Source organism: Falco biarmicus, chromosome 2, assembly GCF_023638135.1.
Source record: "Falco biarmicus isolate bFalBia1 chromosome 2, bFalBia1.pri, whole genome shotgun sequence".
NCBI classification, from domain to species: Eukaryota; Metazoa; Chordata; class Aves; order Falconiformes; family Falconidae; genus Falco; species Falco biarmicus.
The window spans coordinates 8,492,441-8,515,901 of record NC_079289.1 but is presented as its reverse complement, the minus strand read 5'-3'; the positions used below and the strand labels follow the sequence as shown (position 1 = coordinate 8,515,901).

The window sequence follows — 23,461 nt, the reverse complement described above, 5'->3', positions numbered from 1 at the left end:
AATGGCACCTTCCCACGACAGAGACCCAGCCCACTGCTTATAGTGGGGAGACTGAGCTTGGTTGGTTTAGAGAACTAGCAGTTCTGTCCTAGGGGAGAGCAGTGTGGTGGGTTCCCACTGTTCCAAGCCAAGCTTTACATTTCGTTTGGTTTAGAGGCTACTTCAGCAATGAGTAGCAGCAGATTTACAGCCTGTTCTTTTCCTGACCTGGTTATAATAAACTCACTCTTGGCTGCAAAAGTTAGCTAGGTCAGGCCCAAGCTGACAGAAGACAGAGCAACTGCAACATAAAGCACAGTGTCTATACTCTTAAATTCCTTGTCCTCCCAGCAGAAATCTGGAACTTTGGGTTATTTGCACTGGCAGCACGTGGAAGGGCAACTGGGTGCTTCTGAGTGTTATCCACAAATACCAGTCCCCTGATTAGGGAGCTGCCTAAACCTGGCCAGAGGAAATGCTGAGACCCAGAGGAGGTCTTAAATCTTTCTCTTTTCCAGGTCAGGAAGAAGATGCCCTTCTTTTTCCCTCCCATGATCTATAGCTTGAGCTCTTATCTTGAGCTGGCAAGGAATTCTTTGGTCTGTACAAATGCAATGATGCAACATTTTTACAGACTTCATTAAAAGCAGTTTTGGGTCAGGGAGGGAATCAAATCAATGCACAGCTATTCCTTCAGGGCATCAACCTTTTGAGGAGTTGAACGCCTCAACTGCTGTTGAATTTCAGGGAAACAATAGTCTCTAGCCAGGAATCCTTACTCCGGGCACAGTATACTGGTATGCACTCTGGGCCAGAGACAAAGCTGATCCAGTTCTTTTGCAGTAAGAGACTATATCTTGGGGGATAAAATTGTTTTTAATACAAACATACCTGTAAAATATTCTCCAAATTCTTGTTCTAATTTAATTGCTCGATCATAGGTTTTCTTCGCTTGCTCCTCTGTAAGACGTTTATTCATTTCCCTAGAAACACAGAGGAAGTCATCAAAAAGTTTAGATTCTTACTAGAACAGTTTTCTAAAAGATACATTCAGCTGACTCACAAGTGGATTGAGATCAGAACAAGAATCAAGTGGTGAAATTCTTCCATCAATTCAGGAGCAGTTTCAGTGTTTTAAATTTCATTCTTCTATAGTATAAAGCTACATTTCCAGGCTATTTCCCATTTCTCCACTAAATTTCTATTTTGGGTTCACTGCTCTAATCTCCCAAACAAAATACGAGGCTCAAATCTGGTAACTGCTGACTGAGATGGACTTGTGTTATCAGGAACCCATGGGTAAGTCTGGGAGCCAGGTGGTCTCGAGGTCTGAGCACTCGGAGCACTCCTGCCTCCAGAGCTGGAGCTTCTTCAGGAACCTCTTTGCCTCCCAGCCCCACAGCTGGCTGTCTCAGCTCAATAAGGTTGGCCAAACTGCTGAAATGGAAGCTGGCTTTCGACTGGGGCTTTGGCTATGGAAGTGAAATCATGGCTAAAGGCAGGACTCAGCACACTGAGATTCCTGACCCTGTAGAAGGTATCTCACAGTCAGGAGGATGTGTGTAGGGAAGCCTCAGAAGGACCCAGAATGTCTTCCAGAGAGACTTCTTGGTTCAGCTGGGGCCATGAATTCCAGATATCACAAGAAATCAAACTGAATCTTTCCAGCAGGAAGAATTATGATGAGTAATCTATTTATGTTCTCTGTTCCAGTCCTTTCTGATTAACTAGTGAGATTCCCAGTCAAGTGTGTCTTCTTGATTCTAAAACGTACAGGGTGCCAATAAAGGTAAAAACATAGATGGTGTCACTAACATTCTGTTATTGCCAATGTTTTGCTATTTGGTGGAGCATTTCTGTTTCAACAGAGGCATTATTTAATAACTTTCAGAAATTAGTTGTCTTGCTGCTGCACGCTCAGCTTTTAATACCACTGCATACTTGCAAAGAATCAAGCTCATACTCATTGACTGCCTTACACACACATGCCTGCAGATACCCACATTAATTAGCAATAATAGAGTTTGCCCGTTCTAGCATTTTTTCACAGCATGGATTCATTTTTCCTAAAACATGATGGAAATTTTCTGAGGCAACTAAGAAAATGAGAGAAGGGAGCATCTTGTGTTCTACATAAATCTGATTTAATGCCTTGCTCTGAGTCATATGATTATGTGCTAATGGACCGTATACAGTACGACATGGGTGATGCATGTAGGAAATTATGTGCATGATAGTGCAGTAAAAAAATGAACTTGCTACATCTGACTCCTACCTGGCTGCTGAAAACTACCCTGTGAGGTGTCCAGGATGCAAAAAGGCATTTCTAGAAATGACTTAAAGCTGTCTATCTACCTAACTAACCATATAGCTGGGAAAACCGCCTAGAAAAATCCCTCTGAAAGCACCAATGCAAAGCAGAAAGCAAATTTATAACATGAAGGACAAAAAAGATTTCTTTAAAAATTTCTGACAGTTATTTGTGAATTATATAAAGAGTTTTAATATTTGCCAATATGTATCATGCTGCTAAATTTGCAATACTACTAATTCTATTTATAAAAAGATTGCTATCTAAGTGAGTTCAGGTGAGCTTCTTATCAGCTATGCCTACTTGAACATATCTTTAGGTGACTGAACCAAAACTCTGTCTTGAAGTGGGACATATCATTGCAAATTCTTATGCAAACTTAACATTTCCATCTTAAGGACACTTAGCCAATATTCCAGTGCTAAGAACATCCTCTTCCTTACAGATCTATTTCTGGTAAATTTTTGAGAAGTACTCCTCAAGATCTTTGAATATCAGAGGAGAAAATACAAATAAAAATATAAACAAGCATTTCAAATAATAAGTACTTTTAAGTAAGCAGAAATTTGCATTACGCTTTCAGGTTGTAGATTTGCCTGGGGTATAAAACTGCGCAGATGCCTCTGCCTATCCTGTGCCTTCAGGAGAGAGGATGGAAGAGGGGGAGGACCATGATGTCCATTTTTCATGATGAATTAAAAGTGATGTCAAACTGTAGTCCCTTCTAATCTTTTTATTCCTTAGCCAGGGACCTGCACATCTGGTGAATTCAAAATGCTTGTTCCTGCAGGCACATTTTCCAGGGTTGTCTTCCTCTCCCACCAAAGAGGTCACCCAGGTAGGCTCTTCATTACTTCCAGCTCTCACCCCTGTGATCCCACTGCCGTCCTCCTCTTCTAGAGAGAGAGGCCAGTTGAGAGGCACCAACAGAGATGCCTCTGGGATTAAACCAACTGGAGTCATGTAGAGGTGGGGAAGGTAGCAAGGACGGAAGGGTGGGAGGGCAGGATGACAGACCAGCTTGTTTACAGCAATTTGATCGCCAGGACTGAATTTAATTGAAAAAAGCAGGATCAGGAGACCTCCAGCTCAAGCTGTGTGTTCTGATTGCTTTTACATCCAATAGCCCCTTACAGTGTTCCATTGCTGTGGTCATTAGTGTTAGTATGGTATTTCCAGAGAACTGGTGATGACCAGGTTTCATGTGCAGGTGCAAGCTTAATTTCAGCTCCCTTCACTCTTCTTACCTTCACTGTTAGATGAGGGCAAAGGAACAATGCATAAAACAGAATTAGACTTCAAGTGCTGATTTTGCTGCTAGTTAAATCTTTTGACTTTGTTTCTCTGCGTCTTCCAGTTAGCAATTTTTTGTCTTTTATGGTTTTACTTTGCTGTTACACTAACTTTTCAACTCATTTGTATGAACAATAGTCTATGGCAGATAAACTTACAATCTTTGTGTTGTAATAGTTATGTACATAAAAAAGACCGAGTGAACACTGTTATGCTGTCATAAAAATGTCTTCTTTCTGTTCCCACAGAGCACTGGCTTACCATGTTAAACTTCTCCATACTAAATAATAGTATCTGTTGGAAAGGTGTTATATCTGTTTATCTACGCACACCCTACAACTCACTGTCACTGACGTCAGAGTATATATTTGTAGGCCCATTACTAAATAAAATAAATGATTTTCACAAGCAAGGGACTCAGAGCTATGTCATTATTCTCAAGACAATTCTTGAAAAATAATGATCCTGTTTATATAAAAGAGTTCTCATTTCTGTTAGAAACTAATTTTGGGTACTGTTTGATAAGAGAAATAAACATTAGATAGATTAACTAGCTAAAAAGATCACTTGTGGAAAGCAGGCTGCAGGGGATAAACTAATTTAGAATGCCTGCATTCATTACATTTTTCCCTTTTTTTTTTTTTTTTTCAGGAGTTGTATTGTATTTACCTAATTTATTTACATAAGCCATATTACTGCAAAAAATCCCAAACTGGTATTGATATATAAAGACTTTTGCAGTCTCATGAAAGTCTGGATTTCTAATTAAGGGTGTCTTCCACAGGGTATTTGAGGAACAAGGAATTAAAAGTCACATAATGGATTTCACTTTGTTTGTCCCTACCATACTGTCAACGCTGAGGCAGGTTTAGATTTAGAGAGTGAAGAATAGCTTACTTTCGAGTTATACCAGCAAGTGAAATTATGCTAACTCTGCATAACTTTTGTCCTAAGTAAAATATTAGCATTGCTTTGGTTTAGTAACAGGATGATTGTCATAATATTTTGCATCTTCAGAACACTTTTCAGTCAATCTGTTCAAGGATTTGCTGTTCTTACATCAAATAAATGAAGCCTTTATGTTTTTGCCACATTTCTGGCTCTAATGTATTTTTCAGAGTAAGGGCCACTTTTATTGCGTGATTTGTTTGGGGTTTTTTATCACTCCAGGTGCAGTGTCAGCGTTAAACAAACAATGGAAATATTTTATGGATGGGAAAACTGTAGGTTAAGATTGATCTTAAAACAATCAATGCAGAAGGTAGGCTATCAGACTACCCCTCCCCTTCTATGCAGCAACAATAATCAGAATATAATTGAGTTGTAGGGCTGGAAAGAAATGTCAAGAAGGCATCCAACCCAAAATGGCTTTGGTCAGGATGGGGCTGTCCGAGTGCCACGTACTGTGCATCGTTCCCTGCAACGTGGCTGGGCGTGCAACAACCTTTATCACCAAAAGGCAGGGCCAGGGAGGATACACATTTGTGTGATGGGCCGTGTTAGCATCCTTCCAGCTCTGTCACCCAGTGGTTGTGTGAACACCCTCACCGTAACCAGATAGGCATCTGTCACAGGAGGGGGGATGCCTACATTTTAGTTGGTACCTATGGCATTACCAGGCATTTGCGGAGCCTTTGGTGAGGGGAAGGCACAGAGTTCAAAGTTTCAGCCCTAGCACAGAAAATTAAGCTGATAACTCTCACATGATTGTAAGTGTATGTGGAAAACAATTGATCACTTTTGAAATTGAAAGCCTGAGCTTTAACCAGTATGAAGATCGCTTCCATAGTTCCTCCACAGCCTTCTCCCCTTGACACTAGGTAACCCTCATTCCTCCTCCACTTCCAGGGTGGAACCCAGAACCAGGCCAGTGCTCCAGCTGAAGCCTTATCCCTACCCAGTAAAACAAAATTGTCTATTGTGTCCTTACAGAACACTGATGTTAATACAGCCCACAGTGGCAGTTTCCTTTTTTGCAATTGCATTATCCATCTATTCATATTCCTGTGCAATCCATCCCAGAAAAGCCAGATGCTTTTCTGCAGTGTTATAGCTTATTCCCTGCTTGTACTTGTGCATTTCATTTTCTGTCCTTTTTCTGTGCTGAACTTCATCCTACTGATCCTACATCAAGTTTTAATCTTACCCTTCAAAGTGCTTGCCACCTGCTCAGCCCTGAGTTATTAATAAACTTTCCAAAAGTATTGTCCAATTAATTGTTCAAGTAATTAATGAAAATAACAAGTAGTCCCAAACAGGGGCAGAGCTCAGGACATATACTTGCAGGATTTCTGTTACCCTCCCAGTTTAACAACGTAATTTTCAATGACTGCGTATGCTTGTGCACATGCTCTCTAGTGATTCCCTCTGGACTATACTTCCCATAGCTGCTACCGAGAATGTTCCATGGAGCTAGAACAAAAATCAAATGCAATACAATCATTGATATCCACCTCATGAAAGAAGGAAATAAGACCGATTTTCTCTCAATATGCATACATTGGCTGCCTTTTACAATGTTTTTATCCTCTCAGTTATTGTACTTGAGTTCCCTGGATCTCAGTGTTATTCTGAGTATTGAAATTAGGTTCCCTGGTGACCGCATAAAGTTGGTGCCTTCTCTTTCCTTCTTTAAGTGTTATGTTTGCCCCTTTCCAGTCCCATGGGTAGCCTTGCCTATCCTTTTACAGACCTTCAAGTAGCTGAAGGGCTAATGAAGAGGCGCACACTGCAAATCTGACACAGGTTTACCTTCTGGTTCACCCCTGTGACCAGACTCTACACCTCAGGAGCACCCAAGGCTAGATGGAACAAGCCATGCCACATGAGTCCTCGGAGAACTTGCTGCACAGGTTGGAACAAGTACACTGAGCACTGGCAGGACCATGGTCCAGCACGTTAGCCCACATGTCGCAGTGTGAAAGGTTCAAAGGCAGCTTTGGCTTGTTCCTTGAGGTGCCAGGATAGAGTGGATGGCAGGTAGGGAGGGCAATTCCTCTCGTTATTACTGATTTTAGAGGACAGGCAAATGTAGACTGAAGACCTGTTTTCTGCCACTTGAACCGTACCCTGAAAATAAAACGCTTGAAGGAGTTTGTACTTACATCAGAGGTTCCCATGATTTAGGCTTAATGAAGATAGCGATGGGATAGAGTTGTGCAACTTGTAGTCGTTTGATAGCGTTTCCTGACACATCGAGTATACAGTGCTTGCCCTGTTGGAAACACATGAGGATGTGTTTATTTTTGCAGAGTTTGCTGCAGATCAGGCAAAAGATGGGGAGCAATTCTGTGATGCAGTGCCCTGGAATGAGGTTGTTACTGGCACACCAGGGAAGGGGGACGCCAGGTCTTGCACTCCACTCCTCTGCGCTCTTTCCTTTGCTTTAGTGCTAATATAAAATATACACTGGAGATATGGGAACAAACCTGGTTTTTATTTCTACTGGGATGAACTTTGCAGGGGGAGAGGATTTTCTTCAGAGATGAGGAAAATTATTTCATAAAAATAATAAGATGTCTACATTCTTACTGGTTAATTCAGTCCTTGTTTGTGTCAAAGACTCCCCGAGTCACCTGAGGCAAGTCATTTAATCTTTCTGTGCTTCATTCTTTTGCCTCTGTGAAAGTGAGATAAGTTTATTTACCTGTCTTACAGAGGGAAGAGGGAAGGCTGCTTTGGGGCATACCTGAGGCACTGCGTTAGATCTCTGAATCGGTGGCACCAAATTCAAGTACAGAAAGTGCCAAGGTTGTTGTCATTCAAAGTCAGAGACTCCGCTTGTGGAGTCATTATAAAGCCTATAAATATTAGGATGCCGTTCTGCAGATATTTTATATTTTTGGCAGAAGGATCATGTCTGAGATACAATGTGGAAACAAAACAGATCATCTTGCATGGGCAATAAAACTAGTGCCAACATACCCTTTCTGCCACAAATCTCACAGACTGGACACTAGTTCCATATAAATTATCGTTGTACTGCCCAGCTTCTATAAATTTGTGCTCTTGGATGTCTTTTTCCATTTGTTCTCTTGAAATGACAAAATGATAATCTCTTCCATCCACTTCATAGTCACGCTTTGGCCGTGTGGTATCTGCATGAAACAAGAGATGGAAGATCAAGAAGTCTGTGAAAACATTTGATGTGAAAAAATGCAGTAATTAACGTTTGCTCAGTGGCAATGCTGTGTCTGCTTTAAGTGGAGCTACTCCACATTTGGGAGGAGATCTTTGGCTATTACACACTGTTTTCAATGGAGTTATGACAATAAAGCTGCCTTTTTGTACTAGTACCTTCAGATGTTTACCTCTAATTAATACTTAAAGGCTACTGTAAAATTAGGTTTTACCAGAATTCCACATTTTTTTCAGCAGGAACATGCACAAACCTCAAATACAAAATGCATTCCGGATTGCAAATCTAATCCTATTACAGTGATGAAATTAATTGTCATATCATCAGTTCAATTTAGACTTAATTATAAGCCTGACTCTGATCTCACCTCTAGCAGTTTTAAGCTGGTGTATTTGCAGAGACAACGGTTTAGAATGAACTATGACTGCAACGAGGGGCTGGAAATAAACACCCAGTGAGCTCTAAGGATCCAATATATAAATACTCTGCTTTATTCAGGGTCCAACATTGCTTGCAGATTAGACAGTCTAGATCTCACACAAATCACAGATCGCTCTGTATTTTTATTGATGGATGCTGTGTAACTGAGTTGAAATATTTCACATTTTACCAGTACTTCAAACTTTATCCCATTTAAGACATCACAGATTAATTGATTAGTAAACTGAGTCAGTGGGTGGAAGGCTCCTTATTTCAAAAATGCTACAGCTTTTGAGACAATTCTTTTGAGAAATTCTTTCCAGACCTTCACAATCTTTTTCTGTTTGTTCCTTTCCCCTTTTTTGTCCTATGGAAACATGGCTTTTGAGAAACTCAGCTACATGTAGTTCACGGATGCTGCTTTTACAGCAATTTACTTAATGTGTGGCACCAAGGGATACAGCTCACTCAGCTGCAGAAATAGGAATAAAATCATACTTACGTGGTACACACGACCCAAACTTATCAGGGAATTCAGATATCAAGTCATCGTTGATCCGATCTTTCATAGGACCCAGAATAATAACCGGCCTGGTGTAATTAACTGAACAACAAAAAGAAAAGCACATTTTGATGAATTTACTGACAATAACAGTAAATCTTCTCAAAGATCTGCTAACCAGAGTTATTGCCTTTATGTATGAAGTGAAAACTTAAGTGTACATTTTATTGATGAATAACTTATTTATTGACATGGCTAAACGAAAACTGAATGAGTATCACTCATTTTGCAGAGCTCTGTGGCGATGCACACACATGTAGTCAAAGGACTATGTGGAGGTATATATATTTGCTATTGCTTAACAAGCTGACTCCCTAATGCTTGCAGATGGACTCTCTCATGAGGCATGGAAAGGATATTGTAGGATTTCTTTCTCCTCAGTTACACGAGTGCGTCCCCCATTAAATCAGGTGAGAGCACTTCCATTTTCAGTTCCCTTCCCATAGGTTCATCTGTCCTGGCTAGAGGCACATACCACATGAGAAGGAAAATAATAAAGGCTTCCCATGTAACAATATTGCAGGATATCTAGCAAATCTGCAACAATATTTTGTAGACTGATTAACATAATTATTAGCAAAGCCCATGAGAGTATATAGGGGAAAGTCCTGAGAATGTTAGGACTTGGGGGCTAGCAAGGGAGACACTTACATTGCTTCCTTTGTAAGAAATTGTAATAAATTGAGTGGCCGAGAAAAAGGAGCCACAGAGAGTCTGGAGCTGGCACAGCAAGGTTTACTGCTGGCCCCCAAATTATGAAATGAAAAATACAAGGAACAGTGACAGAAAAGGAAATGAAACTTACTTTCTTGTCTTGTGACAGGTTCATAAGAAAGGATGCAGTCTTCTTGGCCTCCTGATGAGAGAAGAAAGAGAAGAAATTGAAGCTGACAAGCAGCAGGTCAAGTACTAAAGCTTGATAAAACGTTTCACATAGAGACCGGGTTCGACACTTCTCCCTGGTAATGCTCTCACCTGAACCATTCCAAAGTCCCTCATAACTTCAAGGTGTGGAGACCCCTTCTTTATTTCCCTTCCCTCCCCTGCCATGTGTTTCAATTCTCTTTGCTGAAATTGGGCTTTTTCAATGTTGAGTAGTAAGGCTTCATTTATTGATTTGGTAGCAAGGCTGTTTACAAGGATGGCGCAGAAATTTAAGATGCAATTATTTTGCTTCTCCAATTGTTAAGGCTCTAACATGCTGCAGCAGAGAAAATCCACAAGCTGCCTAAACTATTTTTATCCTCAGAATATATACGTTTTGGTTGATTGTCCTTCTGTGCATAACCTCCATAGTCTAGTTTATCCACAGCCTGACATCTAGCTATGAGCTATTTTCTGACCCTTATCCTTTCCCTGAACACAAATCTCACAGCATCATATTTTACACACTTATCCTCTCTCCACTCCTGTTAGGATAGGGCCGTTTCCTCATGGTGATATTTAGGGAACTAGAGCAGAGACATTTGCCAAGAGAAACAAGCGGCATTATATGGACCATGACTTGGGTGCAGGTGCATGGCCCCGATGCATCACTGTCCTCCCCTCTGTGGGGGCGCAAAAGGAGATGGAGAAGGATTCTTTAACCTAATGCATGAATAATCCCTCTGCATTTCTCTTTCTGGGTCACTGTCGCATAGTTGGTACCACGTAAGGGTTCTGGCAGGTTCTAAATAGCACTTAAGACTTAGCAAAGTTTAAAATTACGATTTTATTTTTACTCAGTTCAGTGCTTGTCTCTGAGAAAATCCACAGATGGGCTTTTGCAACTAATTTGCATACTACAGAAGAAAGAATGTCATAAGGCATACCAGGGCTTCATAAAACAGACAAGGTTGCCTTCATTTCATCTGCCTGTGTGCACGTATGTGTTACACTGTCCTGGTGGGCTTCTGCCAAGCCATACAGGGGAAGAGGGCTACCTGATGCCTGATGGATGAGACAAGTAGGATTTAGAGGGGGATTTACATCCTGAAGTAGTCTGACTACTGAGTCGCTCGTGAATCTAATACATTGATAGAGATTTTTTGTGATATATGATCTAGGCAGCTGTGAGAAATGTGTAAGGAAGCTTTTCAAGTAAAAATAACGTTGTAATTCAGGAGAATGACAGAAAAAGCAAATAAAAAAAAGTACTGGTGTGTTAGGAGAGAGGGAGAACAGGCAGGACCAACTCCAACCTAGCAATGGTGCTGAAGCAGCAAAGAGAAAACATCATATTTAATAAAAGGAAGAGATTATACAGCTTTTGAGGATGAGGCAACATAACATATGAAGAGTGTGGGTAATGGATTTTCTTCTCTTTTTGCAAATGTTTGATACCATAATCACTTGCTTAACTTTGGTTTTCATGCAAAGTTAAAAACCTACAATCATTGTTACACTAGGTTTCATGCATCAGATGTATTATTTTCCCTTAATTTTCTCTGGAAATTTTAGGGGTGATACGAAACTCGGGATTTCCCATTCCCCTGGAGATGAAAGGATTCATTCTCCAGGCTGGATGAGGATGCTCCTGCACTGCCTGCCCTCCATCCCCTAGGAGACAAAGCTGTGTTTTTCAACAGCCTAAGAAAGTCAGCCTTGGGGTGGGCAATGAAGCCCTCGTGTACTACACATGAGCAGGGGAGCCTGTTTGTATGAATACAATCTTAAACTTGAAAATACTTGTTTCAATAGCATACAGATCTGCAGAAGGGGATTCATTTCAGCTAATTTCAGATATCACTGTATCTTGAGTGCTTATGTCTAAGCTAGTCCCTAGGTACCGTTTGGAGTTAATGGGCGCCGACAAAGAGGCAAGTGCATATTCTAAGACATGAGTCATCTGAACTATTTTAGATGTCTACTTTGGGATGAGAGAAAAAGCCATAAGGGTCCTATAACAGCATTTAAAGAACAAGGTCAGATGCAGACATGTGCATTTAAACAGCAGAATCCCATGGGAGTGACAGTGACAAGAGCAACTGAAGGAAAATAGCCAATAATTCTGATACTATTGTTTACAATATTTTTTTTTTTTTTGTGGGCTCCTATTTGGCTTTGGTACAGAATTATAACCAGCACAAATAAGCTAGCACAGATTTTACCTTCTGTTTTGCCCAGCCTCTGGCATACATGTCCAGATGCTAAAGCTGACACTACATCCATGCCATCAGTAGGGTATGAGCTATGGAGACAAACGAGCCTGTCGTTTCATAGAAGTGTGGTGAAATTGTGGACAGATGGAAGGCAAAGAAAAAACTCCAGCCCACTCAAATTGTGCTGAAGCTTAAGCCATTGAAAAGGGTTGCAGCCAGTAAGGAGAAACTTTGGGGCTGACTGTGATCCACAGGGACTTAAGGATAGGCATCTTCTGGAGTGAAGGCTATTCAGCGCTGAGGTTCAGACTCAACATGGAGTGTGGGTGTTGGGGAAAGAGCCCCATTTCCACTACTTTTCTCTTCTGGAAAAAGGGCTCCAGAAGCTCAAGTTTCTACCTGAACAAAATTCTTCCAAGTCCTGTCCAGACAAAATCCTGTAAGTCCTCAGAAGCTAATATGCATGCTAACTGTACCAGATGGTATTCTTTCATAACATCTACTTAGTACTGCACGGTATTGAAATACTCCATAAAGTATTAAGTGTAATGAAGGGCTGTAGACAAAATCAATAATCAGATTGCTATAACCTTGTGATGGCTTTGAGGTGTGAGACGCAGTGTGAAATTCAGCAGGACATGGGCTATTATTTATCATTTGACTAAGCTTCATTTACCACCCACATTAACAGCTTAATTAGCACAGGTTAGCTATATTGATCTGGAAAATCTTTGTGTAATTTAACTGACAAAACAAAAAGAGAAAAAAGAGAAAGCCCTTTCTGTAGGATTTTGGCACGATCCCTTGTTCTTAGTAAAATTCCATCAAGCCAAAAAGAGAAGAAAGAAAATAAAGAAAAAGAAGAAAGAAAAAAGGAATCTTTCCTAAATGGGATATACTTATTGGAGAGGTTTCACTTTCCCTGGATTGCTGGGGCTCTGCTTCCCTTTGCTCTTGGTTTGCCTGTTGGTGATTTCTCATGCTTGGGAAGAGAAGAATAACCCAGAGTTTGTTATAACTCAGCCTCTATAAACTGGGCAGAGAGGTCCTGCACAGTCAGATGAGTTTCATAAGGACAAATAATTTCCTCTTTTTAAAGGATTTTATGGTATTTCAGAGAGGTAGCCCTACAATGGGCGTAAGGCGTTGCCTCTGTTTTCCCTTTCTCATCAGATGGCAGAGAATCTGTGAAAGACTCAAAACCAGTTTCAGTGTAGACCTGGTAGATATCAGGCATTTTTCATGTCAGCCATAGAAAGGTCTGGTTTCCTACTGTCTTGCCAGAGCATCCAGAGCTTCCAGAGCGCCAGTGCAACTGCGCCTGGCATGTGAGTAACAGGGCAGGAGAGCTGCTGGGAGCTCTCATCACCCACCCCATCAAACATCTTATGCAGTGGGGATCTGTGGATTGTGGCATTTTATTAGAGGGATGTGAATGAAAAATGCATGTAAAGGGATTTAAAGCAGTGAACAACAAAAAAGTAGTACTTATGAAGACAGCTAAAAGTTTTTTATTTTAGAAAAATCAAAGAGAATTTTGGGTTTCGTTAGGTTTTCTGGACTAATAGTGGTGGTTATCATCAATACACATGTAAAATAGATGTAGATGAGACAAATTTTATTTTTGAGCTTTTGCCTGAATTTTGTTGCTTATCTGGATCTAAAATCAAAGGAAACCTACTTTTCTGTCACCATCCATTTAGGTTTTGGGCTAATGTATGGATTACCTAGTTGTACTTGGCAAGATCTTGGAGAAATTAATTTCTTGTTTTGTTTCATCTGCACAGACTGCACTGGGCAGTCAATATCCGAGCCTCTAGTTGGCTCAAAATCCCTTTCCTGGACCTCTGCTTATGCAAGTAAACACATGATTTTTTGAAATATGTTGATAACTATGAAAGGCTGGAAATCCGATACATGAGAAGATCATCAGTAGTCTGAAAATGAACTTGTGACTGAAAAGTGGTGTATCAACACCGTGTGTTTAAGATCAATACAGCTTGTGAGGGCATGAAATGAGACCAATACTTGTGCCAGTTTGAGCGTGCCTGAATAATACAGTAATCCTTGGGGAGTGCAAGAGGCAATGTGTGCGTCCTAATTAATCAGTGGCCTAACACAATAATCAGGACTCCTTAAACTTATTCTGTCTGAAAAATCTCACTACAAGGGTGACTTGGTGACAGAGGGTAAACATTTTTGTTTCTAACAGTTTTCCTTATTTTTAACTTTTAGGCCTATATTGCCTCTCTAGGTAATTGGTGCAATCAACCAGTTATGCAATTAGGCTAAACAGATGTGTAATTTTGATGACAGCTGTAAAAACCCTTACTGAACCACGTGGAAGAGCATTACAATACATATGCAGTAGAGAGACTTGAAATTCACGGCCATTATGAAAATCATGTCTCGCAAAATAAAACCTGATGAGTCCACGGGAAAAAAAAATGTGTTCTTACAAGTTTGTTTTGAAAAGGAAATCAGGACAGTTTAAATCACAGAACTCAAAATAAACTTTCAATCATGGTTTGATTAGCTGGTTCAGGGATAAGTCGAAGTTGGCTGTAAATATCCTTATCACAAAAAGAACAACTTGCTGTGGGATCAGGACTTTATATACCACTCTGCAAATTTGGTTTTACTGCTGAGAACAAATGCAAATCAACTAACATCATTACAGCCTTCATATTAGCGTGGCCAGTGTGATGCAGCAGTGGCTGTGTGGTAGCTCAGCACCTTTTAGATCAGATCAGCATTTGTTCCTGGCTCAAAAATACCTTTTAATTTTTAAATAAAGGGCCAGATTCTGCTGTCAAATGTGTTTGTGGTTCCCCCTGAAGTTAATGGAGCTGAAGATTATATGCTGGGATAAATAAACTCCCACTGTTGGGTCCAGCACTTTTGCTTGTTAGCAGCTCAGTGTTGAGAGCACTGGCAGAAGAAATCAGGTTTACTATCTGCAACACCCTTGTTGCTAAGAAGTGGTCCAAAAATTTTTCTCTTGAGACTACATAGGAGGACTTTCGATTACATTACTATTTTGAAATAAAAAGTATCTGACCTCTGTCAAGAAGTTGATTTTTTAACCCTCAAGCCCAAGACATAAGCAATACTTCTGGCAATACTCAAATTCTTAAGCAATATATTTTTCTAAATAAGTATGAATGCATCAGAATATCTCCTAGAAAAAGCCCAACCAATTTGTAACCCCTTTGTTGATCACTGTCCAGGGCACAGCCTGGACAGCTCTCAGAAGCCTTCAACAACACTTTGTGTAGCTGTACCCGTGGTTTGGAATGGTTCTAGGAATGATCAAATAGTACAGATTTCACCAATAGCTACTTTTCAATAAATACTCATCATGAGAAGCAAAAGTTAGAGAAACATGTTGAAACAATTGCCAGAGACCCACTAGAAAAAATGCAGAACACCTTACCCTGGAGTCCAACTGGCCTGTTTTTATAGGGACAAATAAGAACGTCTGCAGGAGAACACATGGCACTTGTCAGGCATTTCTTACCCACGTACTTTTCTTTGTGCTGGCCAAGGTGTGAATCGCTGATTTCATAGGATCATAGAATGATTCAGGTTGGAAAAGACCTTTAAGATCTTCAAATTCAACCATTAACCTAACACTGCCGAGTCCACCACTAAACCATGTCCCTATGTACCACATCCACACGTCTTTTAAATACCTCGAGGGATGGGGGCTCAGCTGCTTCCCTGGGCAGCCTGTTCCAATGTTTGGCAATCCTTTTGGTGAAGAATTTTTTCCTACTATCCAATCTAAACCTCCCCTGGCACAACTTGAGGCTGTTTCCTCCTGTCCTGTTGCTTGTTACTGGGAGAAGAGACCGACCCCCACCTGCCCACAGCCCCTGTCAGGCAGCTGTAGAGAGCGATAAGGTCCCCCCTGAGTCTTCTCCTCTCCAGGCTGAACACCCCCACTTCCCTCAGCTGCTCCCCATCAGACTTGTGCTCCAGACCCTTCCCCAGCCCCAGTGCCCATCTCTGGACACGCTCCAGCCCGTCTACATCCCTTTTGTGGTGAGAGGCCCAACACTTGAACACAGGATTTGAGGTGCGGCCGCACCAGGGCCCGGCACAGGGGGACGGGCACTGCCTGGCCCTGCTGGCCACGCTGCTGCTGACACTGGCCAGGGCGCTGCTGGCCGCCGTGGCCACCTGGGCACACTGGGGGCTCATGTTCAGCTGGCCATCAACCAGCACCCCCAGGTCCTTCTCTGCTGGGCAGGTTTCCAGCCACTCTTTCCTAACTTCCTACAATTCAGAAAGCAGTGGGGAGCCAAACCCTTTCTTCCTGTTCATTTGCTGCAGAAAGAGAAGAGAAGAGAAGAGAAGAGAAGAGAAGAGAAGAGAAGAGAAGAGAAGAGAAGAGAAGAGAAGAGAAGAGAAGAGAAGAGAAGAGAAGAGAAGAGAAGAGAAGAGAAGAGAAGAGAAGAGAAGAGAAGAGAAGAGAAGAGAAGAGGAGGCACTGGAACAGGTCAAGAACCCCGTGCAAAACCCTTGAGCTCTCCAGCAGTTTTCTGTTCGCTCTCCATGAATTTTTCAGCTTCATTTTTTTTTCCTCCTCACAGTATGCCCCGTTTCACCAGTGCAGACTGAGGGCTAGGTGAGTTTGCAAGGCAACACACATGGTGGCCTGGTAAAATAACTTGCAGTGCCTTACACGAACACGCAAATTCTCCTCAAAGTGGCACTAGATCGTGAGGAAGAACAGCTTTGCAACATGGCTGTTTCCAAATGGAGTTCAAACAGACTCCGTCTGTGGCAGTGACTGATGTTGGGCCCCATTCCCAGCTACCCAGATGCAAACAAGAAAAGCAGAAATAATAATAATATGCTGTCTCATTCTACAAAGAATAAGCTTTACCCTGAGCACCTATTGTTTTTTTCCTTTCATTAGGAATAAATAAATTAGAAGGCAGTGAGGAATACATCTTTAGGAAATGTTCGCGGTTTAGGTCTGATAATTACTCTTCCCACATGAAGGACATTGATAGGTTCGCGGTGACCTCTGTCAACAGACCCACAAGGTCAGAACTCCAGTGAAATAACTTCTTCATGACAAGCCTCATCTCTCTTACCTCCATTCCCTCACGATTTCTTGACTGCTTTATCTGACCAACTGCCTCTCACTCTGTCCGATTCTTTGTTCTCAAGTCAAGACCTTTCTAGGGGAGATTTGCTGCAATGACTGTGTGATGGGATGCACTTTTGCCACAGTGTAGCCTGGAGATCAGAGAGCAGCCAGCTGGATTCAGGAGGGCTTTAAGTCCCCACAGGAGATATGCTGATATATTACGGCCATGCAGTAACTGAGCACACAGTCAAGTGTGAGTTGATATGCCATTGTGGCCATCTGAAACACTCATTTCCAGCTGGTAACCACAGTTGCTAGTTGCCCAAGGTTATGTCCTCAAATGTCATGTCACCACACACTGATGAACCCTTAGCAAATGAAATTAAGCCTGTTGGGCACCAGCTGCTGGATTTTGAATCCACTTTCACTTGGCATAACCTAAGACTGGCTTCCTCTGCTGCTGAGTGGCATAGCTCCCCAATGGCCAGAGAAAGGAGCCCTGCCTGTGTCTTCTCCATTAGGCAGCAGTTGCTGGACATACCAGTAATGTGTGGGAAGCTCCTGCCAACAGCATGCAGGCTGGATGCTTCTGGGGTGAGACAGGAGCTTGCCCAGATGGAAATCACTCTGGAAGGAGAGTGCCTGCCATGGGCAGTTGTTACCCCAACATTGTTTCTTCCAAGTGTCTATGTCCTACCTACCTTCCTCAAATAATTTCTATCCCCTATCTTGCACTCAAAACATACACTTTCTTTCAAGCTATTGCACAGCTAATGAGGAACTGGCTGTCTGGTCTGTCTGATGATGAAATTTGGGAACTAGTTTTTGTGGACCTCCCTCAGATGTTTGGTTACAACTGGGCACCCCTGTTAAGCCTCCTGTTTGGGACAGTTCATCAGGCATGGGATGTGCTCAGCCACCAGCCTAGATTCTCCTCTGGATTTTTACCCTGAGCTCACCCTGAAATAAATGCAACTGGAAGAGATTTGACTCATGCAGACTTGTGAAAATTTAACCTATTGACTCATTCGTGATTGTGAAGTCAGTCTGGGAAAAGAACATCTTATATTTCAAACACAAAGTCCTCCTATCCTTCTAAGTAGAGGACACATTAAAAATGAAGTGGTTCAGAATTGGATTTTGGCAGTTCAAGAGCGCCTACTGTTTTCTTGTGACTCTGGCAATTGCTTTCCAAGGAAACCTTTGCAATACTAGAGCATACAAACTAATTTACCATTCCTGAATTGCATAAGATTAGCTGTTTTACTGAAACAAACTGGCATTTATTAACAGAGCTCAATTGCTATGCATTGTATCACGACTAGTAAATATGAGGTATTATACCAATGATTACCTGAATGTATGTGGGTGCTTAGCACAAGTGCTGAGTGACTGGTGGAAAACTCATGTGCTAAGCAAATGGCTTGAAAAAGTTAAACAACGGGGTGATTTAACAAGCAATCTATCATTTTAATTTCCGTTTATTACATTTCCAGTCATTTATTTAATGCCTTTTTTTTTTTTCTTTTCAACAGTTCCAGAAAAATAGCTATATTGGTTTAAATTTGGGGTATTAGTAATAATTACCCAGAAAGTACAATCCCTTGGATATATGATCATATGGAGTCTAATTCTAACCAAATCAGGTTGCAGGGTTGGGACCTCCACTTACAGGTAATTGGTGACAGTCAGTGGCAATGCTTAAGGGGAGAAGGTCTACCTTACCTTTTTTTGAGGACTTCAGTATGCATTAGGAAACCCATACTGCCAAAATTAAGGGCCCAACAAAAATTTTTTTACTATTTCTTAGCCCTTCATACAGGCATGCAGAAATGGAAGTAAAAATTGCGACCTTGTAAAGAGGATGTCTTGTGTAGATTTGACTACATCTATGTGTAATTTTACTCTCAAAAGATCATCAAGAAACTGCCCTCTCCCTGCTGAAATAAACGTCTTGTGACTAAACCAAATAATCCTGACTTTCACAGGCTACCCAAAACCAGGTTTGGTTTTACGTCCCAGAATACATCCCAAATAACAACCTTCCTCCGTTCTCTTATAAAGGTTGCCAGTTTTCTTTCGTAGCTTTGTACTTGAAATGTGGTTGTAAATTTGAATTCCAAGCCATTTGCTCCAACTGTCTTTATAACATTAACAAAGGAGTAGCAAGGACAGAAACAAAATAAAAGAAACAAACAAAACAAGCAATGCAAAGTAAAAGGACTCTAATGAAAGCAGTAACTTACTGTAGCTACTTTCACTATCGCTGGCATTAGAAGAAACATGTTCTGCAAGAACAGTACAGCAAATTAAAGAACATAACCAAGCACCACAGAGCTGCAGAAACTTAAAAGAACTGCCACAATCATGCAAAGGTAGTTGTGCAGAAAGGAAATAAAAACTATGCAGTGACATCACCTGAAAACTCTATTTACACAGGTAATTTACACTGATAATTTACACAGGTAAAATGAAAGCTTTCTCTCTTGTGGCATCTCAGAGATTCTGTGTACTAGCTAGTGATATGTGTCATGGAAAGGCCATGTCTCTTCTTGATGAGACAGTTAAGGGCATCTCACATAACTTCAAAGTATATTATGGTCCATTTGCATCTCATTGGACATCTTGAGTAATTTCATGAAACCTGAGTGTCTGCTCATATTATTCTGTGCTATCAGTAACATGTGTCATTAACGCATGGGAACTGTCCCTGTTAAACTTCTGACCTGTGGCCGTCTTTAATCACTATGCACTACCCCGAATGGTTAACAAATTAACATGAAAATGGTTTTGATATCAAGTCTTGTAACTGTGTGTATTTTACCCTGTTCAAAAAAAGAAGACAAAGCCTATGACAAAACTAAGGAAAAAAAATGGAATAAATCTTTTTTCAGATATTGTGTAGCCTCAGGATTTGAACTAGAGTATGAAAACCTTTACCAGACCAGTCCGGATGGGTGAATAGGGATATAAGAACTACCACGATGGGTCAGGCTTGTTGTCTGGCAAATCTGCTGTCCTGTTTCTATTATATTCTTTAAAGGAAGATGCAACCTATACCGTGTGAAGTAGCTCTTCCCAAACAATAGCCAGCAGACTGTTTATGGTCAGTCATACCATGCGATATGGTCTTCAGGAGGTCTGCAGAACCACATTAAACAGTGGTTTTCATATTATCTCTAGTAGAAATCCTGATTTCTTTGCACCTGAAAGATCATTTGACAGTTGAAACTTTTCAGCTGGCCCAGGAAATTTAGAAGCCAATGGTGTAAAGGCTGTACAGTGGGGAGCCACCCTGGGTTAAGGAGAAAGACATGGTGGTTTAAAGGGACAATGGGTACAAATAAGTCACCTCATGACAAATCAGTCCAATATTTGGCATTAAACAAGTGGGCAGATTAGGCTGTGAGTGACTGACAACACTCACCTGCAACTGCCTCTAAACATTCCCAGTAAAAGAAGGAACTCATAAAAGCCAAGTATCCCCTGGGATAAACCCAGAGTAGACCTTGCATGGATATCATGAAGGATGACTATGGGAACAGTGCCAAGACCACCTCTTCTCTGCAAGGTGCTGCATTTCCCTGATGTACCAATCTAATGGAGTGGGACTGGTGGGGTTACTGGAGCAGCACAAATAAGAGGGGATGATATCTGATAAAAATAGTAGTGAGGAAGTCTGATTTTGGGCTTAGTAAGAAGCTTTAGAAAACCCACCTTACATTTTGAAGAAAACAGTATGACTTTCAGACATTTTGTAGCAAGTTAACGAGGACTGTCTCAAACTAATAGTCTATACAGGACCATGAAGAACCATATTAAACAAGAATAAATATATTTCATAGAAAGAACTGTCATCAAAAAGCGCATTTGACTTGAATAGTAGTGAAATTTGGATGAGTGGGAATGTCTAGAGGTATGTCAGTAACTGAAAGCTAGGTGCAATATTAACAGAGAAACTAGAGCCTATATAATATAATACCCCTGTGTTACTTTTCCCTTAGAAATTTGCAGAATTCAGTTATCTCCTTCCAAATGTTTGGATATTATGGAGATTTGTCTTTGTAAGGACATGGACATTCAGGAGAGTTATCAGATCAGAAGTATTCTCTTTAGCAGGGAAGGATCTGCATTTGTTGCTAATGAGCTGCTATGACACTTAAAGTAGCACAATGGTTAGAATTCAGGAGGCCGCCACATTTGCTGTCTATCACTGATAAAACAAGTCTTGAAGAACTGTTCTTCATACAAGAGATGAAGCTTTCATCTTTAAATTGTGAGCTACTCTATGGCTTAAAGTTAAACCATTAAAATATCACTTCAACAAATCAGACAGAAACAGAATAACCTCTAAAATTGTGTGCAGGAATGTGCACTCCTGCAATTAAAAATCACATACAAAACAGTAGGTGATGCAATGTTAACATTCACACACATTTTGCTCCAATTACCAGGTGCTTAAGAAAAAGAGTAAGAACTGAGGAAGAAGCAGCCAAACACATGCAAATGGCGTTTTGTTTAAATTATTTAGCTCTGGGTACAGAATATAATGTAGCTATTTATATAGAAATCAGCTGCAAATATTTCACTCTATACAATTTTTCTGGTCTAACTTTCAAGGAAGCAAAATCGTTTCTGAACAATTAGCTGACACATTACACATTCTGCAATGCCAAGTCTTGTGGCAGGATTGCTGCATCAGAAGAAGAAATTGATTAAGGTTGCATGACAGAGAATAGGATGCTAATGGTGAAATGGGTCCAAAATTAGCTTGGGAAAAGGCATGGTCTTCTCTAGCCTGCAAATGACTTCTTTCATTAATAACAAATACTAATCTAAAATCCAGCAAAGTAACAAACACTCCCATGCAAAAAGCTGAAAATGCAGAAGCAACAGCATAAAATAATTTTTCTATTGATCTCCTCGGGATGTGATCAAGTTAAAATGTTTAACTTTCCCTTTAGATGGAGAGGGAGGGATTGTTGCTGAAAAGAACATTCTAGGCAGCGAAACGAGTTCTACATATGCTACTCTACAGAATTGCCATGATGGGAACAATAACATACTGTCAGAAACAAAAGGTGTTATTACAAAAGAAGTGAAAGTGTCTGCTCGATACACTGTATGTTATTTAATATTGTCATGCAGAACAAAACGATTGAAACATTTTTAATGCATTCACAGCTGGGTAACAAATAAAACTCTATCTTGTGCATGCTAGGAGTGGAGGGTCCTCAGAGAAGGAACAGAAGCCAAAACGAAACAAAACAAAAAAAGATTTACAGTGACCATTCCTGGGAACTTACTCAGAGTCTTTGTTCCATAACCGTCGTCACCTAATCCGGGGATGTCCTGCACGGAAGTCCCCAGAGAGAGCAATGAGAAAGGAAGAACAGCCGCAGAAGAGGAAGGAAGAAGTCAGTGGAGTTGAAATGGATACTACCATGACTGACCATGTTGATTGAGCAATCTGGATCCCTGCTTTTTCTTTCTGAAACAGCTTTAGACCCATATTCGATGGGAATGCAGCCAATGAAAAAGTGAGTGCCCGTGATACATGGCTTTTGGAGCTGTGAGGAAGAAGGAACAACCAGATAAAGTTCCAGAAACAATCCTCACCAGATAAATTTAGGAGAATTATTAAGAAAAAAAGTGACTATTTGGGCTTGGAACTAGCATATATTTTGAATAACGCTGGTTATCTATACAATTTAAGCCAGCAATAAATGCCTGGGGAGGTACACGTTCCAAAATCTGATTTATTTCTTTAAGCTGTTAGCATGGTTGCTTCATTTAATTGTTAAACTGTCAGTGAAGCTGCCCATGGCAATCAACTTGGAGAATGTCAAAGGCCAAAAAAGACTAGAGCAGACCTTTTAACAAATAGTCCTTTAGTTTAGTCTGGTGAAAGAAATCACATTTGCCTGATTTTGAGCCAGTTCTGATCAGGGAATATTTAATCAGAGACAGGTTTGGATTTATGACAGGTACCACAACAACTTTGAGGAGCCACATTTGCTCTTCCAAAAGTCAAGGTCACTTTTCTTCTTCTGAAGATGATGTTTCCAGGGATGGAAGGACCAGCTGGATCCAAACTGCAGTCACACATTGGTCACAGTAGTAATACCTCTCCTGCCTGCCTACAACAGATATTTGCCTAGATGTGTGGGATACTGGTATCATGCGTGTCACCCATTTTTTGTGCTGCTGCATGTGCCATCGTCTCCAAGAGGTTACTTACGTTCTGGATCACTTGTTTCCTGCTCACTCTGCTCCTTGCTCTTGTAGAATGGGAATTTTCGTGAAAAGATGAAGTTCTTTTTACGCTTGTCATTGAATGACTGTGAAGGAGAAAAGGCATGGGGCAAAAACAGGGACGTCTAATTGTTGTCACACTCATGCTGACAAAACAACTAGTTTGTAAAAGTGGAGAGAACTGTAGTGACTCAAATCAGTCCAAACCAAGCGGCTGCAAAGAACCAGAGGTGGTTGCGGTGAGTTCTGCAGGTTGAAGGCAAAGCCCCTGGAGACTGGATAGATTTGATTACAGAGGTCTCAAATCACAATCTTCAGC

General features: G+C 40.9%; 1 protein-coding gene across 22 annotated transcripts in view; it reads right to left on the bottom strand.

Moving 5' to 3' along the window:
* The window catches only part of DLG2 (discs large MAGUK scaffold protein 2), a 1,040,391-nt gene that overhangs the window by 3,252 nt on the left and 1,013,678 nt on the right, over window positions 1-23,461 (bottom strand). For 12 of the 22 annotated variants that reach the window (XM_056327218.1, XM_056327226.1, XM_056327224.1 and 9 more), the window contains 7 exons: window positions 23,129-23,228; window positions 19,134-19,175; window positions 9,509-9,559; window positions 8,644-8,745; window positions 7,508-7,680; window positions 6,688-6,797; window positions 871-962 (listed from right to left, as the gene is read on the bottom strand). In XM_056327218.1, coding sequence (XP_056183193.1) covers window positions 871-962; window positions 6,688-6,797; window positions 7,508-7,680; window positions 8,644-8,745; window positions 9,509-9,559; window positions 19,134-19,175; window positions 23,129-23,228 — 670 coding nt within the window. Of the gene's footprint in view, window positions 1-870; window positions 963-6,687; window positions 6,798-7,507; window positions 7,681-8,643; window positions 8,746-9,508; window positions 9,560-19,133; window positions 19,176-22,193; window positions 22,240-23,128; window positions 23,229-23,461 lie in introns of all 22 variants that reach the window. The other 10 variants (XM_056327225.1, XM_056327227.1, XM_056327239.1 and 7 more) reach the window with 3 other exon arrangements.